The sequence below is a fragment of the Strigops habroptila genome, chromosome 5 (assembly GCF_004027225.2).
Source record: "Strigops habroptila isolate Jane chromosome 5, bStrHab1.2.pri, whole genome shotgun sequence".
Taxonomy (NCBI): domain Eukaryota; kingdom Metazoa; phylum Chordata; class Aves; order Psittaciformes; family Psittacidae; genus Strigops; species Strigops habroptila.
The window spans coordinates 38,323,325-38,347,908 of record NC_044281.2 but is presented as its reverse complement, the minus strand read 5'-3'; the positions used below and the strand labels follow the sequence as shown (position 1 = coordinate 38,347,908).

The window sequence follows — 24,584 nt, the reverse complement described above, 5'->3', positions numbered from 1 at the left end:
GTTTTGGTTTTTTTGGTTGCGGGGTGGGTTTTTCTTGTTTGTTTTGCTTTGGTTTTTGTAACCCAGAAGTTAAAAACAAAGACGCTACCTGCTCACTAGATTACAGACTTTACATCCGTCTGGCACTTCTGACTCATAAAACAATCAGGATTATAGATCAGTAAGGAAATTCTGAGGCTACTTTCTCCTTTAGTCACAACTCAGGTGTGTCCGCCTCCCGGCCCGGAGCATTCCTCCTTCATCTCAGGGCATTTCTGCAGGTGGCGATGTAGCCTGGCGTGCCCCTTGGAAATCTCCTTCAGCTAGTAACACAGCCTGCTGTAATCATACTAGCTTGGTACGTTAATGCTTGAACTGAGTTGCAGATTACTTTGTGCAATCCCACTGGCTGCAAGGCTTTCCATGAGTGGTATTTGTTGGTAGGTTTGTGTGGTGAAACAATTGGTGTCTGGATCTGTGAATTAATATGGTCCTGCATAAGTAGCCTGAGACACAAGGAGGATGGGGGATGCTCTGTATGCTCAAGCTGCTGGTTGTAATTTCAGCAAGTAACTTTTTGTTAATGTGTCTGCTATTTTACAGAAAGAAAATACTATGAGATGTAAATGAAAGGGAGTAATGAGGTGTCTGAGTCCCTGTTGTATTTATTTTTAAACTGCTAATATACTGCAAGGTATCATATGCCTGATTCATTTTTATGGGTTACATAGGGGAAAGTTGATTTATTGTCAGTGAAATGTCAACTTAATTCTACACTGTATTTTGCTGGTTTGGGGAAAATGAATGCCAGTTCATTACCTTCTGTAGATTGCTTTCCCCAGTTCAGTAAAATTTCCTGCCACAGCTTTCTCAAGTATGCAAGCTGTGCTTAAGGTGTGACACACTCTTGCTGAGCTTGGAACTGTCTGTCAGAATAAGACAAAGAATGGCATTAAACTTGGAAGCTGCTTTGGAAAAAAAGTTCTTTATATGCTATCTGAACAGTTCAAGTGCCAACAGAAGTGTGGGCAGTGATATCTGTTCCCTGCAGTCCTGTGTTGTATTTTTCTTCCCGCCTCCTCTCATACCTGAGAGAGCTTTTCTCCAAGGCTGGATGAGCAGAGGTTGATGCTTCGGTCCATCCCTGCTGGCATTTGCTTGGTACCTCAACCCAAACCCAGCTGAAAATACTACCCCTCAGTCTCTGGTGGGAAGGGTAAGGGTTTGTAAAAACCCAGTTGTAGATGTTGCGGCTCTTTGAAGACAGGTGGACTTCTGCTGAAAAAGATGCATGAAGCCATGACACTTGGCAGGAGCTGTAGGTGTGCCTGATACTGGCAGGTCATTGCTGGCACATTCTCTGTAGTCTTATGTAACTGTTGGCCTGCATGAACATTTTCAAGTTCTTGGACTTGCTTGGTGGTGGCCTGCGCAGTCCTCCTTTATTTCCTAGCCTCTGAGTTACCTCCATATCCCCAGGTTTCTCTGGGTCCGTTCTGCACTAATTGTTTTCCTGGGGAAAGTGAGTATTTTGAGGCATCCTGGGCTAAGAAGGAGCTGTGGCATACTCAGCCAGCACCAGTAATTGAAAGAAATAGACAATGCTTCATATTTTATAGCAGCACGCTGTAACGAAGACAGGTTACACCCAAACCAGTCTTTCTCTTCCATGCCAGTGTTAACCTCCCTCCTGCCACATGAAAGATGCCTTTCAAGATCCACCATGCGCTGCAGCACTTCAGATATCTGAACTCTTGGAAATGTCCTGGAAGGTGTGTGTGTTTTGGGGGTTGTTTTTTTTGTCATTGTTTGGGTTTTTTTTGTGTCTGTAGGAAACCATAAACATGCTGTTGAAGCTCAGCCAGGAGCAGCAGCTGTGCCTCTGTGCACAGGATGGTGTCAAAGGAGAGGAGCTGTGAAGGGCAGAGCTGATGTCTGGTGACTTGTTCAGACTGTATAGCTTGATTCTCAGTTTTGAAATGGTTTGGGTTTTATGTCTGGACTTCATGAGCAGCTGAGCACAAGCTGGCTCTGGACTGTTTGCAGTGCTTGTGTGATTATTTGTTATTTTGTGTTAAGTTTGTAAAATATGGATCTGATCTTCTGTAGAACCAACAGTCATGAGCTGTGACAAGCACTCACCTGGTCTGGTGGGGAGGGCGAGGATTCCCTACGCTTGTACAGATCCCTAAAGTTATGCAAAGCATTCAACTGGAATACTTAAACCCAGAAGGAAACTCGAAATGCTGAACTTGCCTTTGGTTTGTTGATGGGGACTTCTGTGTTCTCTCCCAAATACATCTGCTGCAGAGGTGTTCAGGGAAAGAATGTGAGAGAGGGAGGTAGCTTGATGGTTATCTCCTGAACCAGGAGGCTGAATAGATATGGAGTTTTTTTCTGTGAAAATACATCATTCCTAGGCAAGAATCATCTTTGAGCCTGTAATGCCCGACACAAGACCCCAGGAAGCTAGCCAAGCAGGAGCGAGAGGTGCATTTATGTGCATGCTTACATGATAGTTGTCAGAAGAAGCAAATCATTTCAGCTTTCAGTATAGATGACAGGTTGGTGTGGCTGATCAGTTGTGTTATGAACGCACATCTCATAGAGGCTGACTTGCCTGTTGTAGGAGGGGGTCAGATGTGAGCAAAGTAGTTCCTTGAATAGAACAGTTCTGGGCTTTAGCATAAACCTGAGAGTGTTATCCCCTGAGAAATCTCAAGCAGCTCATTGTTTGCTTGCAGATTACAATTTAAATTCAGGGGAGAATACTCATACAAAAATCGAAGCTGGGTTACAGCTCTGGAGGGGAAAACTGGGTCCAACATTTTATCCTCCCACAACATAGCATGTTGCATGTTATGGTTACCAGGCTCTTCTTCAGTCTTGGTAATTAGCCCTTTTGCTCATCTACTTAAAGTAAAAAGAGTCCATGTTATATATCGAGCAACTGGAAAGGAAAAGTAGATGATGAGTGAATGTTACCCAAATAATGTGAAAAATCTGACAAGGATATCAAGACTGGAAGGAGTTGAAAAGGACTCTGTTGAAAAGGTTTCTGTCAGTGGAAAACCACTGGCATCCCAGAGGAAATCATGATGGTTTCTAATTGATCTCAACTGTGTTCTTGGCATAATATAATTGTTCTTCTGGAAACCCATTTGTTAAAATATTTTTTAAACTGCAGTCTATAATCTGCTGCCCATGGCTGCTGGTTTTCTTTCTCTTTTTCTCCCCCCCCCCTTTTTTTTTTAAACAGGGTAACATGGAGAACTTAGTAATTATTTAGCTATTTATCAAGTGTGGTAACTGGATGGTTTGAATCTACGGAATGTATGATTTCATTAATCAATAGAAATACAATAAGCATTTCACTTTAATCCTTTAATCCATTCCTGGGAGAATGGTATTTCATCCCCTGCTTTTCACTGAAAGGTAGAAAAGCTCTTTTTCACTGTTAAACATGCCTATTAGCTTGTGTTCCTGCAGCTTGTCAGCAATAGCCCAGCCAGGGTCTATTTGTTTTACGAGTGTATCACTGGCAATCCTGCGGTAGCTTTAACTTAGCACACTGTCTTTTCACTAACAGAGATGTAATAACTAACATTCTTTCCTTTCCTTGTTCAGATGTGATTGTCCTAATTCCTACAGTGTTTCCATTAGTTCTCCAGCCTACGCAAACGCTGAATTCCTATTGTAATGTATCGGAGGAAAAGCCTTTTGGGTTTTTTATGTAACAGAGAGAAACAACACCACAGGCATCAAGCAACAGGCCCTCTTTTTTCTTGCTTTCCTTTTGTCAACTTTTAAGATTAGAGACTCATGGAAAAACATAGCTAAGTTCATAAAAAGAACATAAACTGTATTTGAAAAAGGAAGATGTATTGAGTAAAACTGTGTGCCTTGAACTCATAAATGCATGTTCTCACCTTTTCAATTGGCTTATTCTGTTAGGAGCTATGGCAAGGTGAATTTTATAGTGGGGCTTAAGCAAGCAGCTCAGTTAATGCAGCAGAGCAGAGGGGATATTGTGCATGGCTGGGAGAAAGCGTAAAACACTGATGTGAACCAATATTCTTGTGCTTGCAATAGAATAATAATCTTTTAGGCTGAAGAAGACAAACCTTTAACCTAGCACTGCCAAGTCCACCACTAAACCCCATGTCTATAAGTGCCACATCTACACGTCTTTTAAATACCTCCAGGGATGGTGACTCCATCACTTCCCTGGGCAGCCTGTTCCAATGCTTGATAACCCTTGCAATGAAGAAATTTTTCCTAATATACAATTCCTGGCACAATTTGAGGCTGTTTCCTCTTGTCCTGTCACTTCTTACCTGGGAAAAGACACCACCATCCACCTGGCTCCATCCTCCTTTCAGGTAGTTGTAGAGAACGATAAGCTCCCCCATGAGCCTCCTTTTTCTCCAGACTAAACCACCCCAGTTCCCCCAGCTGTTCCTCATAAGACTTGTTCTCCAGACCCTTCACCAGCTTTGTTGCCCTTCTCTGGACCCGCTCCAGCACCTCAATGTCTTTCTTGTAGTGAGGGGCCCAGAACTGAACACAGTATTCAAGGTGCAGCCTCACCAATGCCAAGTACAGGGGGATGATCACTGCCCTGGCCCTGCTGCCACACTGTTGCTGATACAGGCCAGGATGCTGTTGGCCTTCTTGGCTGCCTGGGCACAAGCTGGCTCATGTGCAGCTCCATCAATCAGCACCCCCAGGTTCCTTTCTGCCGAGCAGCTTTCCAGCCACTCTTCCCAAGCCTGTAGTGTTGCATGGGGTTGTTGTGGCCCAAGTGCAGGACCTGGCATTGAGCTTTGTTGAAGCTCACACAATTGGCCTTGGCCCATTGATCCAGCCTGTCCAGATCCCTCTGCAGAGCCTTCCTACCCTCAAGCAGATCAACATTCCTGCCCAACTAGGTGTCATCTGTGATTTTGCTGAGGGTGCACTTGATTCCCTCATCCAGGTCATCAATAACGATATTAAACAACTGCCCCCAGTACTGAGCCCTGTGAAACACCACTTGTGACTGGCTCTCAGCTGGGTTTAACTCCATTCACCAGCGCTGTCTTCCAGGCCATGCTGATACAGTAATGTGAAAAAAGGCAGCAGCAGCAGTGACAAAATTTTCTGCTGCATTTTCATATAAATGTCTCTCCCTGATCTCAGAGACATGGATAAACCAAGGTTATATGTTTGCTTCCCATCAGATGTGATTGTGTTAAACAAGGCTGACATGATACAGGTAATGATTACTACATTTCTGTAACTGCTATGGTATTTTAAGCAGTTTCTTCAGCAAATAATGAAATGCTTGGAGCGCTGAAGCTTGGGGACAGACCAGGTAGCTTCTTCTCTTTGGATGCAGTTACAGTAAAGGTGTCTTTAAGTAAAGGTCCATCACTCTGTTCCTCCCAGGCATAATCTCAGGTTACCCAGACACTTTGTTTTTCCATGTCTTTTTGTTACATGCCACAGCAATCAAGGAGATACATGTCTCTGTGCTTAGGTGAATGAGGCTGGACCAAACTCCGTGAATGAGGCTGGAGGCAAACTACCCTGTATTCAAAACTCCTGGTATCATCAGTGTGTTCTTTTGCTGACTCCATCATTATTGTAATATAATGCTGTTAATTATTGTGGTGCTTTTTAGTGCCCTCCAGTCAAACCCCCCATTACCTCCCCTTTTGCCTGTCTCATGTTACATCTATGGAGAGCACAAAGTTTATAATGTTAGCCTCTTCCTTTAGTACAGGTATTGGTATTCTGCCTTTTTAGGTGTCGTTTGGCTGGTTTTAATAGCTTTTCTATACATACATACAGAGTTGTGTATAATTTATTTTGTTATATAAATAATTACATTTAGAAATATATATGATATTTAATTTATATGTATATAAAAGAAAGCAGTTTTTAGTTCATGTTTTCTTGCTATTTATCTACTTGAGCATCCATTCATTTTGAGTCTCCTGTGAAACCTGTTTGCTTTCCCAATAGTAGTGTCCAGTTGGGGGGGCATGAGAGGGTGCCATTAAGACATACTTTCACTTGCTATTTTTAGCCCGTGTTCGTTCTTAGCTTTACGTGAGTACATGTATAAAGTCAGGATATGCCTTACAGCACTATTTCCTGGCATCAGAACAGGAGGCGTTCTTGAGAAATGACTTTATTACGACACATGGGCATAAGCTAAGCTCAGTTTAGCAGTCAGCATCCAAATGGATGGTCAGGGATGAGCTCTGACCAGATAACATGTCTCTGGTAAAATCAGCACATTTATCAAATGAATCCTGCCTCTAAATGTGACAATACTTACTGTACTGCATTTATACCCACAACTTTGAGGACAACAAAATTCAGAAGATGATGATTAAAGTCTGAAAATGTATGTGAATATGCAATTTTCACTCTGTCGGGCACACAAAATATTGAGAAAATGCTTTCTGGCTTGAATATTCACAAATCCACAGAACCCTTTGACAGTTGCCTTGACCTTTGAATTGGTGATGGAGGAGTATTAGCTGCTTTGGTTCAGAAAGGTCAATGAGGTCACCCTGGAGAGGTTAATAACTCTATTTTCTGTACTGTAACCATTATGAACCTTTCCAATAGATGGGAAGGGGTTTTATTATCTTCTGTCATGAACAGGAGATGCAGCGGGCATGGGAAAGGTTTTATTGGGTTTTTTCCCTCTTTTTTTTTTTTTTTTTTCTAATTTAAATTGAAACGAGGATGTGATAAGTACCATAAACAGTGGCAGAAAATGCATGGGATGTAGCTCTGCTGAACAGTTTTATTCTTCAGAGAACCAAAAATTGGCCCATGTTCTCCCAAAGGCCTGGAAGTGCTCGGTTTGAGTTCTGCTTAATCTCCTCTCAGGGTGCATCTTCCTGACTTTGGATTGCAAAGCTCAGATAATTAATCTTCCTGAATATTTTTGTCATCTTGCTTATATGTGCATTCATGAGTGTACATATAGCCTGGCGGGCTTTGTGGATTAGATCGAGCGCTCTGTGCCTTAACTCTGCAAATGCTGAGATTTTTTTCCCCTCTTCAAGATAGAAAAAACATTTTGTAATGGTATGAAAGATTGAATTTACTAGTATAAATAACCCCTTCTCCTGCTTTTCTCCAAAATGCCCTTCCAGCTAAAGCATTCACCTTCTTACAAATGTAGACACAACTTATCTCCTTCAAAATCTATTAGTAATTTTATACTAAAATATGAGCAAGTTTTGGATTTATTTGGGAATACCCTCATTAATTATGGGAATAATTCTTTGTTTTCCCATTTGTGAGCCATTCAAAAGCTGTTATTAAAAACAGTAAGAGTTTTATGAACATGCATTTACGTGGGTCATCATGGGCAAAATGTTTGCCTGGTAATAGTGCAGAAATCGTCTGCTTTGGGATGGGGATTTTGGGCTCTTGAGAGGCGCTAGAAGCCGTGCTCCTACTGTCCCTGACAGAAGGAGGTTTTCTTCTCTGGTGCCATGAGTTTGTTGACTTTCATGATCAAAATACAAGGTACAAAATGCACAAAGCCAAAAAAATTTACTTCTGTCCTTATACTTTCTACTGATGTTATTCAGAGAATGCATTTTGCTTTCTAATCCTCACTTGAAGAGAAAACCCAAGAAATGCTTACTTTTACACTCTAAAAGCATGTTTGGTTTGGTTTTTTTCTTTTTCAGACCTGGGCCTGGATCAGTTTATAGTGAAACGCTATGATGGGAAGGTGAGCACATTAGACTATTAAGTATATATTATTCAACGTTTCCTGTTTTCACGTTTAGTTACTACCAGGATGTGGGATCTAAGTTAAATGATGTATTTGATGTATTCTTTTTTGAGTTTTTTGTTGGTTAGTAGCATTGCAGTGGTTTTTTCTGTAATGGCAGAAAGATTTGATTTTTTTTTTTTTTTTAAGTAGTCTTATTTCAATGTTTACAGACAAAGTATTGCCTCTTGTTATATACTGGTAGACCAGGAAATAGGTTGTAATCATGTTTCCTTGCTGCTTCTTTATGACCATATGAAAGCCTCACGAGTTACCCCGTCTGAAACTCCTTCGACCTTTCCATTCCAGACTCATCTCCAGATTTCTAAAGGAAGGAGACATTCTTGTGTTTTTATCTGCATACCAAGCATGTGTTTCCCCCTCTTTCAAACAGCCTTACTCCGTTCCCCTTTTGAACCCTAGGTCCTTCCTACAGCAGAAAACAACTGTTCTGGATGTTTGTGCTGTCATGATACATGTTGGTAAAATGTTGAGCATGTTCTGATCTAGTTTTATCTGCTTGCATAAGAGGAGCCACATGGCATCCAACCTGTTATGGAAACCAGAGACCAAATTAATCACACCGTAAATCCCATTGGTATGGAGGAGTACAGTAAAGGCGGCTCTGGCCCGAGAACTAGCAGCTCATATCAACTTGGTGCAGATAACTGCAGGTTACTTAATTTTCCATAATCTCACCAGAGGCACATAATGGTACTCCATCTTTTAGTAATATTTTCATTCCATCTGCATCATCTGAAAAAAAAGCTTTTGTGTTTCCAAAGGGAAGTCAGCATTTGATCCCTTCGATGCTGAGTACCTGACATACAGTGTCAGGATTTCCAGAAAACCTCGACACTGAAAAAAATGTATCTAAAGCTTTATATAAACACAGTGCGGGCCGAACACATGCAGTTCCCTGTCTTGTTTCGTGTTTAGTAGGGAAAGGTAGAGACATAAGGGGATCAAATACCTGGGGCTCTTGTCATCAGCAGTGTACAAGTGTTCTGGTTACCCAGGCAGCAGAGCAAGGTTTTGCTTGAGAACAGGTAAGTGGAAGGTAGTATTTTGGCAGTTTTGGTGCATAAAACTACAAAGCATGTTGTGAACACTTGTTTTCTCCTTCCTGTGCCACAAACCCAACGTCTGCTTTTTTGTGATTCAAAAAAAAAAAAAAAGAAAAGAAAAATAACCCTAACCAAACAAAAAGTATGTATATTCTTTGCAAAATATCAAATGTTTCTCCCTCTGGTTTATAGTGGTCTACTTTGCATGTGCTCACTTTTGTCATTTTTATCTTGTCAAGCTATCACACTCATCCCTTAGGCTTTGCATAAGCAAGATTTGTTTGTAGGGAAGAAATGCTGAATCCCACATTATTTTTGCTAATCGTTCCTCTGTTCCTGAGCACTCCACAGTCAGTTGATACCACATTGGATAAAAGGTCCAAAGATGATCCCTTTGCTGAATTCAACCTTCTGTTTCTCTGTCCTTCAGCACCTAGGGCTTGAATTGCAACACATTTGGACGTCATGGACAGTCACCACACAGGGGTATTGAAAAGCCACAGTCAGTGTTTGATATACCGTGCTTGACTGTGCATAGTCATCCGTGCTCTTAGGATCTTACAGTTCAGCATGGTGAACATCTGTGCTGGCTGAAGGCCGGAGAACAGATAGCATTTGCCTTACACGCTGACCACCTTTTGCTCTGACCTGTAGCAAAGTGAAATAGCTTTTTGTCTAACTTATAGATGCTGGTTATGCACTTGGATGTCTACGTGCTGGGGTTTGGATAATCTGAAAGTGAGGCAGCAGATTTAGGGAACTGCAATGTATTTTCTTTATTGTTACCTGCTTCTGAGACCTGCTTTTTCCACAGTCTAATAACACCCTAGAAGCAGTTTCTTCTGATAATGAGGAAATAGAGGTTCCCATTTGCTTGGCTGTCTGCTTAAAGACACTTTGGGTCTGGTTAAATCTGGCTGCGAACATTAGGGTAGCTGTAATGTCCAGGCAAGAGGATAATTTGAGAAGAGTATAAATAAGTTGGCCTTGGCTCTCCCTTGGTAATGAAAGAAGCTGACAGTAGATTGATCTGTCTGATAGCATCTTGTTCTCGTTTACTGCTTGCTTGGGGTTTCAGTTTGAAAAACAACACTGTCTTTACTCAGTCAAGCACCAAGTGAGGTGCTGCAGAGCTGACTTTATTCGTTCAAGTTTCACTTGCGTAGTAGTACCTGAGGGATAAAACCCTTTTGTATCTCTTCCTCCTTGCATGTTTCCAACTACATATTCCTCTTGGGTTATCAGAGCACCCTTGTGGTTCAGTCTTGTGCTCAGAAAGTAATAGGCCTGTTCAGTGGAAATTTCCTCTTCATTTTTAAGATGAAGCGAGTTTGTGAGCAGACAGACACACGAAAGGTGTGGTACTGAAAGGTACTGACAACATGCAGATTAGATCCTGGCTGAAAAGTAGAAAAGAGAATTAACTTTAGTTCCAAGCAAAAATGTATGCCCAGGGTTGCATGCAGGTAATAATCTAGGAACAGATTCAGTTAAAAGAATAAGCTATGCAATCAGTTGCATTTTAATTACATATTACAGGATAATGTTTAAAATATCAGTGTGAATTTTGAGCATGTATGTTTGAGATTTAAATGCTACAGCATTAGTAAGCGGATGTATGAGCTGCTGTTTTCACAGAACTAATTTTATTTACATAAAACTACCATCAAAACAACAAATTGGCTGTCACGCAGTGATCGGGACCAGTCTTGCCAAAGGATTTTATGGAGTGATGTGGCTCTGTATTGTAATTGTGTCAGGTTTCTGAAGCATCTTGCTGTGCCTGTGATTGAATGCTATGATAAGAAGACTGCCCCTCCTTCTTCCTAGTGATAATTTATAGAGTTGATGTGGAGGGAGGTAAATGTTACTGTCTTATTAATGGGAACAGCGCTTCTGTAATATGAGACTAACGCTTTTTCTTCACTCATTGCAAGACCAAAAACCCTGGAGACATTCATCCAGCAAAGCCCTTAATCAGATCTGTTTGCCAACATGAACTCATACTTTCCTTTGACCTGCTGCAGGGCGGAATGTGTAGGGAGGCAACTCTGTCCCTGGTTTTGTTTTTGTCTAAGTGTGGTGGTTTCTCCCCCAGGGAAGCAAGCTCTGGAAAGTAGAGAAAAAAATGCATTGTTTAGTATCTGTTCTGAGTAGGAAAAAACCCTCTGTTATTCAGTCTGCAAATGTTTCAAAATGTTCATATTGAGTCTGAGCTAAAGGCTGATGTAAGAGTAGACACAATCTCATGTGTAGCTCAGGGTGCTGTGTTGCAAAGGTGTCCAGACCACAACTGTTCGTCTGTTCCGTTTCCACTGTGTCTATTTCCTCCTCTTGTATTTCAGCAGTGGGAAAGCAAAAGCTTTTCTAACCCATCTGTAGGAAAAATATCATGTTGTCCTTTCTCTTGTCCTACCATCCTGAAGAGCACGCCTCTGGTTAGGAGTAGTGAAGTTTTATTTAAGATGTGCTGTTTTCCTGCTGCATAATGTTTGTTAGGGCTTCAGAAAGGGCATTTTTGAGAGTCGTGTGGAGATGTTGTTTGCACATTTGATTTTTCAAACTGAGGCACTGGGCTGTTTCATCACTCACTGCTTGCATCTCGCTTAGCAAGATGATAGTGATGAATAAACTCACTAAGTAGTACGTATCTTAGAACATGTAATGTGGCATAAGCTTCATTAATGTTACATAAGTTGTAATAAAAATTCTGTTTAAAATTTTCCTCTTTCATGCACTCTTTGTTTAGTTGATGGGGTTTTTTTAGCTTATGCATTAATCATTGACAAGCTTAATATGTCAAAGAAAAAAAGAAGCGATGCTGGCAGTGGTGTTCCTCTAATGCATGAGCTGCATATACACCCTGTTCAGAGCAAAATCACATCCTGCCACCTAAATCATTTGGTGCTGTCCCCATCCTGGTGAGCCAGCACAGGGGAAGTCCCAGGTGTCCCACAGCTGAGCTTTCAGCAATGCAGCCTGCTGGAAGGTATAGGCAGAGGCAGAAAATGGGTGTGGTGTGCGCACAGCATAGATCTGTCTTTGTGCAGTTGGGTGCTCACAACAAAGGTAAGATGTAGTGCTTTTAAGAGGCCTTTAGCCTATTTAGGGGAAAAAAAAAAACCCAACAGGCTAGGTGGCTTATTAGTTTAATACAGAATACACTTGACTTGCTCTTTTTGTTCTCCTGTGGGGAAAATTTCTTGCTACTGCTTAATACGAACAAAAGCCTTCGAGCTACCAGCAATAGCTTACCCTCCTGCTGCCATTGCTGCAGTAAGTAATTATAGAGGCTTTCAAAGCCCTCTAATTAAATTTATGAATTAAGTATTTCCTGCCAGCATTTATATTTACATCTCTAGACATTGGGGATGCTGTAAGCAATGCAGAGCAATAGCAAGATGAAGGAAAACACTTCAGATGTTTACTGGCCCTTAAAAAAGCCATCTGAAATTTGCTTCCACTATATAATGCAGGCTTGCATCATGGACCAATACTGGATCCGGTCTTATTCGACTTATTCATCAATGTCCTGGATGAAGGGACAAAGCGTAGCCTCCACAAGCTTGCTGATGGTACAAAACTGGGAGGAATGGCTGGTACACCAGGAGGCTGTGCTGCCATTCAGCGAGACCTGGACAGGCTAGAGAGTTGAGTGGAGAGTAACCTAATGAAGTTCAACAAAGGCAAGCGTAGGGTCCTGCACCTAGGGAGGAATAACCCCATGCAACCAGTACAGCTGAGGGACTGACCTGCTGAAAAGTAGCTCTGTGGAGAAGGACCTGGGCATCCTGATGGACAACAAGTTAACCATGAGCCAGCCATGTGTCAGGGGTATCCTGGGGCACACGAGGAAGAGTGTGGCCTCTTCCCTCTCTCCTCTACCCTCGTGAGGACTTACCTGGAGTACTGCATCCAGTTCTGGGCTCTCCAGTACAAGAAAGACAAGAAACTACTTGGAGAGGGTACAGCAGAGGGCTACAGAGACAATCAGGGGTCTGGAGCATCTCTCTTATGAGGACAGGCTGAGAGAGCTGGGTCTGTTTACCCTGGAGAAGAAATGACTGAGAGGGGATCTTATCAATGCGTACAAATATATCAATGGTGGGTGTCAGGAGAATGGGGCCAGACTCTTTTCATTGATGTCCAGCAACAGGGTAAGGGGCAATGGGCACAAACTGAAATACAGGAAGTGCCATCTGAATATGAGGGAAAACTTCTTTACACTGCGGGTGGCAGAGCACTGGAGCAGGCTGCACAAAGAGGTTGTGGAGCCTCTTTCTCTGGAGAGATACAAAACCTGTCTGAACACAACCCTGTGCAACCTGCTCTAGGTGAGCCTGCTTTAGCAAGGCGGCTGGACTAGATAATCTCCAGAGGTTCCTTCCAACCCCAACCATATTGTGAAGTTGTGGGAGAGACAGTTCTTGACTGTGATCCTTTGGGTAGACAAGCAGAGATGCAGTTTATTGTAGATAATACGCTAATTGAGTTGAGCTGACGCGATTTTTCTTGTCTTGACCTTCTTTGCTGACACCACTGTCTATGTGGGTTTCTTTGCTTGCTAGCTTTCTCCGTCCAGCCAAACTTGGCCCTCCCGTCTGCTTTGGTTACCAGTTTTGAGTTACTTTTGTGTTCCTCACTGCTTTTCCCTGTTCACTGGGTGGACAGCGAACTACAAATTCTCCTCTTCGTTTGCTTTTAATAAAGACAAATTTCATCAAAGAAAATACTTGCTTCTAACACAGGTAAATGCATGGTGCACAAACATCTCTGTGGACACCTGCGTTGCTTTACGTCCACGTACAGAACATGCTTCATTGTTTCCTACCTCCTCTACCATATGTTAGTGGTATTTCGGTTTTGACAGAGCTCTACTTGCAGTTATCTTTTTGTACTGATAATTCTGTTGCTCATTTTCACAGGGCTTGTTTGGCAGACACTATTAAAATGCTCTGTGTCCTCTTTTATTCTGGTTTCTAGGTACCTAGTGGGTGTTTCTTCCAGCTACTAATATCTCTGATACTTGTGTCTTTATTCTTATTATTTGGGGTGGTTTTGGTGTAACCAAGCATTCCCTCATTTTCTTCCCTTTTCTAACCTTCTCCCCTTCCACCAGGATTTCTGGCAGGTACAAAGCAGACAGCATGTGCTTTGATTAGTTTGTGCTTCAGACCTCGTAATACGCACTTTTCATGTAAAAGGGACAGTGTATGCTCACCCCTTCTCCCTACTCCTTTAATAAATAATCCTGAATCCTTTCCTTGATCCTCAGTCTAAAGGATTTATATCAGAATACTTGAATTTGGCTTGTTCAGAGCACAGTCCTCAGGGTAACCATTACTACATGGCTTTATTAAGGGGAACCTCTGGGCAAAGCTCAGATGTGTATCTCACTGCCCTCCTGTTTTCGTGGTGTCTTTTGAGGCTTCTGACTTATTTTGCAGCTTGATGAGACTGCGGTAGCGCTGACTACGGAAAATGGTATTTTCTGCTTGGGGCCACGAAGTTAGTTATATTCTGTGAGAAAGGACAGTCCTCTCTCTGGCCAAATGCTGTGGGGAAACATGATGTATTTTAAGTTTGGTGAAGGTTATTTTTTCAAACTTTCTAGAGTTTTTCAAGTTACAGAACTCTGTAGAGTGAAGTATGTTAAAGAATATTTTAGGAAGAAGATATCTAGATGCTATACTTCATAAGATGGTTTCTAGGAAAAGGAACTAGAAACTAGAGGAGAGTTCATTCAGTGTTAGTAAGTGAAGAGTGAAATGTACTCGAAACACTTTCAGTTTGCCCTGTAGATTTGTGACTTTAATGAAATCTATGCGGGAAGTCAGTCAAAAATAAGCAAGTTGATGACAAAATGCCCTTAGTGGGTGTATGTAGTCTTTTAATCAAAAAGTTGTTTATGGGATCATTTGGGGCTTTAATTTCTTCAGTAGTTTTAATGGTGTTAGATTAATGCTTAATACTTAAGGGATGCAAAACTGAGCTCTGAAAACTCTGTCCTTGCGTAATATGGATTTAGTCAAGAGGAGATGGAAGGAGGATGGATTGAGCAGGGTGGGAAGGAATATTTTAGAAGATGCTTGACCTTACTGACTACAGAAGGAGGGGAGGTCTGGGTAGGAGAAGCAGGTGAAGAAGAAAGGGAGGAGTGAGAGAGTGGAAGAGAATGGCAAGATTTTTAGTTGTATCTTATTTCAGTTCCTTAATATGTTTGCAGTCATGATGATAGTCTCAAATTACATGTGGGTTTTTTCCCCCAAACCTATTTCTCATTTGGTGGATGGTTAGAGTTGAGTGTATGGCCCCAATTTTATCATCTGAGCCAATGTTTAATATTTGCTCTCTGTAAAGAATTATTTTCCTCCTGTACTTTCACACTGGAATTTTTATCTGAGAAAATGAGCAGCGTGTGTTATCAACGTAATGAGTTTATCTTGGTAATGCAAGCTGAGACAAGCAGTATCCCAATCTCCATCTGGAAACCTAAACAGCCATTTAAATTCAAAGGCATCAAAAGTCAACTCATTTTAGAAGCCTGGCTTGGGACATCGAGGTCCCAGTTTTAATCCTCCCCATCAAATTTTCATGATGAATGCCACTATGGTCCTACAGATCGTGATTTCATTACCCTGCAGAGGACTGAGACAGCACACCAGAGGGGAGCAGGAGTGTAGACTGTCCTTTTTCTGAGGCATTTCCTATTTGCTCTTCCAGCAGGGGTTTCTCCCTTGCATGAGTGGGTCTGCTGCCTGCGAAGGGTTGGGAAAGTCTGTGTCATTTTTTTTCTTGGTTGTACAGAATGCTGGCCTTGCGTTTCAGGTGCCCTTTGTTTTGAAGGTTATGAATATTTACAGCCTTGCTGGAAGGACGGAATGCAGATTTCTCTTTCAAGTCTCAGGAGACCACCTGTAGTAATAATTGCTGCCTAATTCCCTGTATGTGTCCAAATTCAGAGGGAGAGTACACAGAACAAATTCACGCACATCCAGCTCTGGATTTTTGTCCCCCTGTGTATATATACAGATAAAGCAGGCCCCAAATCAGAGGTTTTAAAAATCTCTTTATTAAAATACACTCTTGAAAGGTCATGAGCTGCGGTCTTTATCTGCCAGCAGTAAATTTTGACCATTTTCCTGTGCTAACGCTCACGCACCACAATTTGCCATGCAGAATCTGTTTGAGTTTGCCTGTGTTAGCATGTCGACTTCATAGTAAATTCATCTAGAGCGACTAGAATAGTACTGTGAACTTTTCCATTGCAAAAAGAGGTTTATGAGTTTGAGAAAAACCTTGTGCTGTTTCCATCACAACCTTAAACACTTTTTCCTAATTTAGTGATAGATAAAAAGTGATATTAAAAAAATCCCAGGCGGTGCATCTAAGAAGATTTATTTTCATCCGCATTATAAAGCTAGCTTTAAAAACTGTAAATATCCCAATCCTCCCCCCCGTCCTTTTTTCATTCCCGTTTCATAGCACAGAGGAACCTTCCCCACCTGTTGTTCCCTTTTGAATGTCTGGGCTGAAAGGCTGGATTTTTAAAATCTGATTCTGAAAGCCTTTTTATTTCTTTATTTCACTTTTCTTAATGTCGGTACTGAGGTGCCAGTGTGAGTTGTCATGAAAGGTTGAACTTGATGATCTTTTCCAACCCAGTTATTCTATGATTCTGTGAAATCTCTAAATATGTGGCTTTGGTTTTTTAAGTTTATATCTTAAAAAAGAAAGTAAAATGAAAAATCTTCCTCATTTTGGACCCTCCAGTTCAGCATTTTGATGCAGACAGAGTTCAAAGCATTAATATTTTTAGTTACCATAGCAGGCTGCATTGCCTGAAGTTTTCACTGGCATTTTGTAAGGGTTTTCCCTTATCTGTCTTGTTTGACAGACTAATACAGAGCACTTGCTGGAAACACATTAGTCAGTGAGTGTCTTGGTATATATTTTCCCAGATCTTAAACAGCCCTGCTTGGGACGGAGCAGCAGTAGTCTGTGCCAGCATGATGCTCTCCTCCAGACTGCTGGACCAGGCAAACAAGAGCTGCATCGCTGCACATCTGAATGTTGTGTAGCTCTAATGAGATGACAGAAGCTAGCTAATACATTTAAAGATGTCAAACAATACGTGTGGTATGAGCTCATAAGTGTTTAAAATACATTAATTAAATGTACTGTCCAATAAATTTTACAGAAATATTTGTTTTCCTTTCCTTAGAAGGATTCCTAATAATTTTTTGTTTATAGGAGCGCTGTCTACTGATTTAAGCCCAAGGCATCAAACCATTTGTGAGCAGGATTAATAGCGCATCATGTCTATGCATACTGCTTAATGTTATGTGCACGAGTACTCATGTGGGGTTCTTTTCCTCTGGTTAGAGACATTTCATTTGTAGAGAGACATGTATCCCAAAATTGCAATAATATGGAGGGTCATCTTTACCTTATAAAGCCAGAAAACTCCGAAACAAGGACAAAAATTGTCTATATTAGGCCAACTTGTAACGCAGTTTTTAGAAACTCCTGCTGTGGATAAGAGAATATTTATTTTTAAGACTGAACGTACAGCATTTTAACTTCTTTTCCTCTATGCCTACAGCTAACCATGAAAGAAATGAGGTTTATAAGTGTCTTTTAAATGGTTTGCATAACTGAAGGTGGTCAGTTGGGACTGAAAGAGAAGTGCTTTGCAGCAAGGTGACTTTACTGAAACATTCATGGTTTTGTATTTGCTTACACAATATTGGTAACCTTAAATTATTTATTTTAAAAAGGAACAAACTGAATCTGGTGTTTGTCAATAAAAGATGGTTGTGCTTCATCTAGAATTCCTTACTAATTTACAAAATTACTTTCTGGTTCTGGAGAAATGCTCATTATCTTGCACGCACTACATATTTATTTTGTTGTCATTTTGGAAGGCATAAGTCACTGTCGAGTGGCCACATAAGGCTGATAAATTCCAGAAGCTTTGGTTTATATAAGTATAACATATAAAAAATATAAACGAATTATGTGAATAAATGTGCCAAAAATGTGTTTTCACTCCACATTGAAACACAAACTGTCCACTAAGTGACTTTCCAAGGTGTTCTTCCCAAAGAGGCAAATTAAATGCTGCTCCAACCCTTACTATTCTATGATTAAGTAGTTTCTGAAATGCAAAATGAAGTGGAGTTGCAATGATTTAGCTGATAAGGATTTTCCAAATGTGCAGAGCAAACACCAGCGGCACGCCTTGCGTCAGTCTCTGCGTTTGCAGAGAAGGCATCCCTTAATTTGCAAAAATACGTCTTTTTGTCAGATTTGCATAATTAAGTAATACCATGTTTCACACTTCACTCAGTCTTGGGAAAACAGTTTTTAAATCCAAAACAAAGGCAATATTTGGCAAGGAATGGAAGGAATTGATGGGTGTTTTTCCCGCAAAATCCTTTGTTACCTGGGAGCTGTACCCATGTACTTGGCTCAAGGGACGCTCCAGTAGTAGATCAGGTTTGAGGTAGAATATGTGAAGTTTGTGATATAATTTAGGGTGCTTTGCTCGCTTGCAGCCAGCCCGTAACACAAGTCTGGGGAGCAGTTTGCATATGGCATGCAACTTGATTTCCTACAGCACATGGGTTTGGGGGAGGTCCGTTGCTGTTACAGATTGGTGCTGTTTGGTGGTCTTGGATCCTGAGTTGGAAAGGACAAACCAAGCTTCATATTTGGAAATGCAGTTATGTTATTTTTTTTTTTCACCTGTTGTTGATGTCTGGTGTTACGATAGTCTGCCTGAATGCCTGTAAAAAGTTTTATTCCACTGAGACTGGACTGGTGGCTTTTTACTGAACTTACACGGCCATGCTTGTGCCAAAAGCAATGGTATATTTGGATTTCGTTTTCTTTACATGTTAATTTGAATGTTTGCTTGTTTGTGTGCTTGTTTAATATGAATCTACTGCTTGATTGAAAAATACATCACAATTGTAAACTGTTCCCTGTGGCTTGCTCACTTGTGAATGCTCAGTTTTGAATGCCTTTTTGGGCATGCCAAATCATTTTAACCAATTACTCTGGTTTTGGGAATGGATTTAACATAGAGAAAAAATCTTAAGTGGAAGACATTTGACTGTTTTAACTGAACGCTTTGAGAATTAGCATGTCTTTGGGTACAAAAGGGTGTGAAATGTGAATGTTGCCCTGAAATTCTATGGATAACTAATTTGTGAAGATGCCATCTCTAAAAGAGGATGGAAGCTTGGAAGGGGATTTTTCCCTACGTTTTCTGATCTTGTGCATTACCTTTCTGGCTAGAAGAGATGGTAGAGTATGATGGAAGAAAACTAGGCTGTGGAAAAGAAGCTCGAGGTCTATAGACAGTGGAAGAAAACTAGGCTGTGGAAAAGAAGCTCGAGGTCTATAGACAGTGGTTTTAGATGTTAGTGAGGACTTTGGGTTTTTCCACCTTGAACTTTGAGGAGTCACAACACTCCACATTGTGCTTTGTGAAGCAGGTAGATTGATGTGGTGGGGTGTTTTGTTGTTTGGGATTTGGTTGGTTTTGATTTTGGGTTGGGTTTTGTTTCTTTTTTGGTTGGTTGGTTTTGGGGTTTTGGTTTGGCATTTTGTTGGGGGTTTTTTGCTTGGTTGGTTTTGTTGTGGCTGAGTTTTTTGTTGTTGTTGTTTGTTTATTTTTTGGTTTTTTTCCCTAGGGTTATAATTCAGTAGAATATAATGTTTAATGGTGGGGATCATCTGCTGAGGAGGATGCTTTCAGCCTTTCCCATAGTGGGGCAAGCTTCCCATGCACTTTGTGGAAAGCAGTCTAACACATAGCTTCTTAGTGTGCCAGAAGAAAATAAATGGGAGAGTTTTTTGTTTTTGTGTTTGTTTTTTTTTTTTTTTTAACTTCTGTCTTCCTACTGCTGGGAGCTTGAAAATCTTATTGATCAGGTCAGTTGTTATTTTTTCCCTATTAAGATCAGCTGGAGAAATTCCCTTTTTCATTAGCTGCAGGCAGGCTGAGCACCATAGTTGCAGCGTATGTTCTTCCGTAGGTTTCTGACAAGTAGGTGCTTGTTTAAAATAAAAAATTTTACTTTGTTTGCTTAAAGTAAGATGCAAATGAGTAAATGCTTCTTTCTCCCAACTGTCTACACCTTTGTATTTTAGAGAGCAACTAACTTAATATCTTTTTTATTGTTAATCTATGGATGTGGTTTTCAGCTTATGAGGAATGTTTTGAGCTGTTTGATGCCGACTGTGAATTTTAAGTGCAGAAAAGAAACCCATAAAAATTAATAAGCCAACCTCTGGACCATTTTCATGGGATCCTTCAAGCGGGTGGAATAGGAAGTTAATAGCTAGTTTATGATAAACGCTGCAATCAGAGGAAGAGGCAATAAATCACATGAGCAGGTGAGATGCTGGTGGCAGTGCCACCTGCAGCAGAAAACTGCTTTCCCCACAAATCCTTCCTTTAGTTTAAAGGAAAACCAGACATTGTTTATTTGTCCTTAACATAAGCATCAGTGTAATTTTGCTTCAGATCCATGTTGATGGGAAAGGAAGCAAAAACTTTTTTTTTTTTTTCCAGTAAATGATGCTTTGGTCTCATATCCTGTAAGCATAAATAGCAGTTATTTTGCATGAAATGAATGCCATTAGCGTGTTGTCTGCTGTTAGTGGTTTGCCTCTTATTAAAATCCTGACACGCTGCAGATGGTAAAGGCAGAGCTACTGGAAGAGTTATATTTGATCAATAGAGCTGAACTTTCTTCCCTGGAATCTGTATTTTTTTGGTGATCTGTATGATTATTTTTGTCTCTTTTCTTGTGGTTTCCGAGCCAGATACGGGTTAAATTGTCATCTAAATTATTAGCTGAGCTCATCCCCACTCTGCAGTCACATACAATGGTGAGTTCTCTCAAAAGAAAATAAAACCAAACCCAGCAAAACTTGAGGTGGATGAGAGACATCAGCTGCAGACAATGGGTCTGACCTGGAAAGGCTATGTGCTAACTCTTGCTGGGATGTCTACTTGGGCTTCTTAGCTGCACCCAGTCAAAGCAACAATGTGGTTGCTTCAAAACTTTCTTGCTCTTTGCAAGTCTAACCGTTTGACTTGATATTATGTTTGCCTGCTTATTTTATTGTTGGTTAACCAGTTTTCTTTCCTTTATCTTGTATATGATGGGATCTCCGCTAGACAGAGGTAACGGTGGGGGACAGTTGTGTAGCTGGACCCTCGTGTGGTGGTGTTTGTTGGTGGTTTTTCCTAAAACCATTCCTAAATTCAGCCTTGCTTTCACTGTGCTTGTGTGCTTGCATGACCTGGTTTCTGTGGAATAACCTCATCCACGCCTACTCTCCTTTATATTAATTTCGTTTTCCTTTGTGTGTGTGTGCCTTCTCCTGCTATGTTCTTAAAATGGGTCACTAGTGTGGATTTCCTAACAGTGTTATGGATCCTTTTCAGTCTTTGAAGGCTCTGCAGATCAAAGGAACTTGGATTTTTGGCTTAGTAAGGGATATGAGCTGATAAAACATATGTGGAATTTTCTATTAAAACAACATGTTGAAAAATAGCTGGAGCAAGAGAGAGATAGAGATAGAGACTGAGATTGGTATCACTCCCAGTCCTCGTAGTGAGCCTGCTAAACACACTCCTGAATCATGTGTTTGTGATAACTTTGATCATACTTTATATTAATGTGAAATAGTTCTTTCTTGGCTACTGCAACAACAGAATATAACTGCAATGCTATCAGTGAAATATAATAATGTCCTTTTTGAATCCTATATTAAAAAATCTGATTTTTGTAACAATCTCAAGGATTCAGGCAATTTTAAGCAAAATAGACATAGTTTTATTTATCTGTATTTCAGCTAGGCTAAACAAACTCATTAATATTGTGCAATTCCTTATCCCTAATTGAGATGGGGAAGCACTGATCTTTGCAGAGAATTTCTGACAGAGTTGAAGGCTGGAAAAGGTCCACTGAATATGAATGGAGATAGTAGGGGTGCGTGTGTACGTAGAATGCCTTGTTGGTCGTAAGGATACAAATAAAGCCTTCCATTTCTCTATTTAATCAATTGCTTTATTTTGTCTTTCTGGGGTGTGGATCGGATGAATAAATAGAAATTATCCCAGGAGCGAGAGAAGTTTGCTGATGAGGACAGCATATTTTATGCACTTGGAGAATGTGGACTCATTTCTTTTTCTGACTACATCTTCCTCACAACGGTCCTTTCCAGTAAGTACAGTGGGGTTTTTTCCTCTGCAATTACTGCTTCTTTAAGTTTTAAAGGTTTACAAGTGATGAGTTTGCTATCGTTGTCTACATACATTTCCTTAAAAGGAATTCTTGATTGCTTGAAATACAAGCTGAATGAATAATTGCTACTGCTTCATCTGGTTTAGACTTAGCTTCGAGTGGCTCAGAAATAAAAGCGGATCGATGACTTCTGAAGATTTCTCATTTTCAAATTTGGCAAATTTTTTTAATGAGTCATTTGACCTGCTGTTTAAAACTGTAAATGGAGATGTGCTCTTGCGTTATGTTTGTGTGATATTCTTGTATTTGGATGAATACTGCTTTCCAGCTCTTCACTGGTTACCAATCTGTTCAAACTCTCTTCTCTACTTGTGTTTTCACTTGGGTAAGCTCAGGCTTGTGCATGATGTAATCTGATGTGGAGGCAAATTAAGCTGTTTACATTTCAACAAGTATCATTAGATACCTTCTGTCTTTTCACCCTGCTGCACTTGACTTGCATTTGTGATATTTCTGTGATCTGCTAATCTGTTCCAGCAAAGTCTTCTGCACTTGAAGTGCTGACACTTAAAAGTTTGCTTTGTTGGCAAGAAACAGTGAAACTGAAGCCTTTGGTAATGTCAAACGGCATTTCTAGACTTTCTTCATGGGGAAAAGTAAGCTCAAAACCTCATTTGCAGGGCTTCCGTAGCTGCTTGGAAGGTGCTGCATCACAAAGCCCACAAAAGCTCCAGCCCTATTAGAAAATGTGGGGTAATGGTTTATATGCCACTGTCCAAATGAACTTAAGACATTTTATTTTCAGACTTTCAAAAAAAGGGGGAAAAAAAAAAAGAGAAAACTTGGCCATCTAATCTTGTAAGTATCTGTTTCATGGTGACCTTATTATAGGACTTAATATGTGGAACACTTCCTGGTTTACTGTAGACCCTCATTGCCCTGTGCTGTTCAAGGCAGTCGGCTGGGTAATTCACTTAGGTTTTATAAAAGCAACAGGTGCTTTATTTTTTTTCCCTGTGCTCTTGCATACTGTAACATGGACAAATGAGAGGGAGCTCTTCATTTACTGAGGATCTATTACCAGGGAGAAGCAACATTCAAGGTCTCATTTCTTGGCAAATGGATGTGGTGGGGGAAGACATGTATGTGACCTTCATGTTGTGAAAGCAAACACTGAGAGATAAAGCTAGTTCAAGGCAGGGAATTTGTTTTAGGATTTTAATCTGCCCCTCTTTTTTTTTTTTTTTTTTTTTTTTTTTTGAGTGAGTCTCAGAACTGACTCTTCAGACTTTTGCCATTCCTTTCTCTCTAGCCTGTGCTGAAATTATCTAAGGTATTTTCACTTGTGTAGTGAGGGCTTCTCATCTGAGTCTCCACAAGTGACAATGAACTCCCAAGCCTGTAGTATTGCCTTACTCAGTGTGGTTTAGAAAATGCTCATGCCCTTGGCTTTATGGCTGTGCTGGTGGTGAGTAGCCCCCTAATCAAGTATTCAGGGTGCAAAATTAATTTCAAGTGCTTCCACAGGCAGCAGTAAGAGAAATTGTTCTTGCTTTGGTTTGATTTCTTTGTTATGAGAATAAAAGTAAAGGGACCTCCTTGTGTTAGAGTAGCAGCCAGCCTTGGTTTGGAGCGCTGCGCAGGAGGGACAGGTTTTTCTCCTCTTGTTCTTAGGCTTTTAAACATATTCACAATTACTGGGGAATCAGACTAACGAGAGGAAAAGGAATTGAGCGGTGTGTACTTTGAGGAATGATGTGAAGGGTGGGCAAGGAAGGAGCTTTCAGAAAGGAAAAACAAAAAGAGAAGAAAAGTGTTCTGGGACTTTTAGGCTGACTTTTAGGTGTTTTGGGAGTTTGCTGAATGGTTACTGAAGATGGAAGAATGTTTCTGGAGCCTACTGTCAAACAGTGATTCCTCTCAGGAAGAGTTGATTTCATTTTTGAAGTGTTTGCTTTTATAAAAATAAAGCTCCCAAACAAACCTTGCCGTGTGGCTAGATAGAAAATACACTGTTATGCCACACTGGATTACTCTCCTGCTAGTAAATACTACCTTCCAGGAATACTGTACTTTGATTTATTTTTTTTTTTTCTTCTCTGGGAAATAAACAAAAGGGAATGAGGAAAATACATCTTAAACTTGACAGTTGTTTTTCTCTTTGTTGTTTAAATAACTGGAACATGAAGAAGGTATGTGGGCAAGAATGAGCTGTAGATTATATCAAATAGCTAAAAGCCACTAATTATTTGAGAAAGAAAGGTGGTATATTGAGGACTAAAGCAGGATAATCAGAAGGGGGGAGTGTGAGATCAGATCTGGGGGTGGGAGGCAGCAGGGAGAGGTGCTCCCCTGCTGTGCTCAGAAGTAATAGGTAGAAATCAGTCGTCTTCCGGTCTGGCTTATTGAACTCAGAACTGATCAATGATAACCTCTGAAAACAGGAAAACCAAAGGGCTCTGTGTTACTATGCTC

General features: G+C 40.7%; 1 protein-coding gene across 9 annotated transcripts in view; it reads left to right on the top strand.

The window, feature by feature from the left end:
* The window catches only part of MICU1 (mitochondrial calcium uptake 1), a 106,524-nt gene that overhangs the window by 34,143 nt on the left and 47,797 nt on the right, over window positions 1–24,584 (top strand). For 5 of the 9 annotated variants that reach the window (XM_030487680.1, XM_030487682.2, XM_030487683.2 and 2 more), the window contains 3 exons: window positions 7,686–7,729; window positions 21,038–21,043; window positions 21,974–22,088. In XM_030487680.1, coding sequence (XP_030343540.1) covers window positions 7,686–7,729; window positions 21,038–21,043; window positions 21,974–22,088 — 165 coding nt within the window. Of the gene's footprint in view, window positions 1–7,685; window positions 7,730–11,601; window positions 19,198–19,244; window positions 21,044–21,973; window positions 22,089–24,584 lie in introns of those variants that run through there. The other 4 variants (XM_030487684.2, XM_030487688.2, XM_030487685.2 and 1 more) reach the window with 2 other exon arrangements.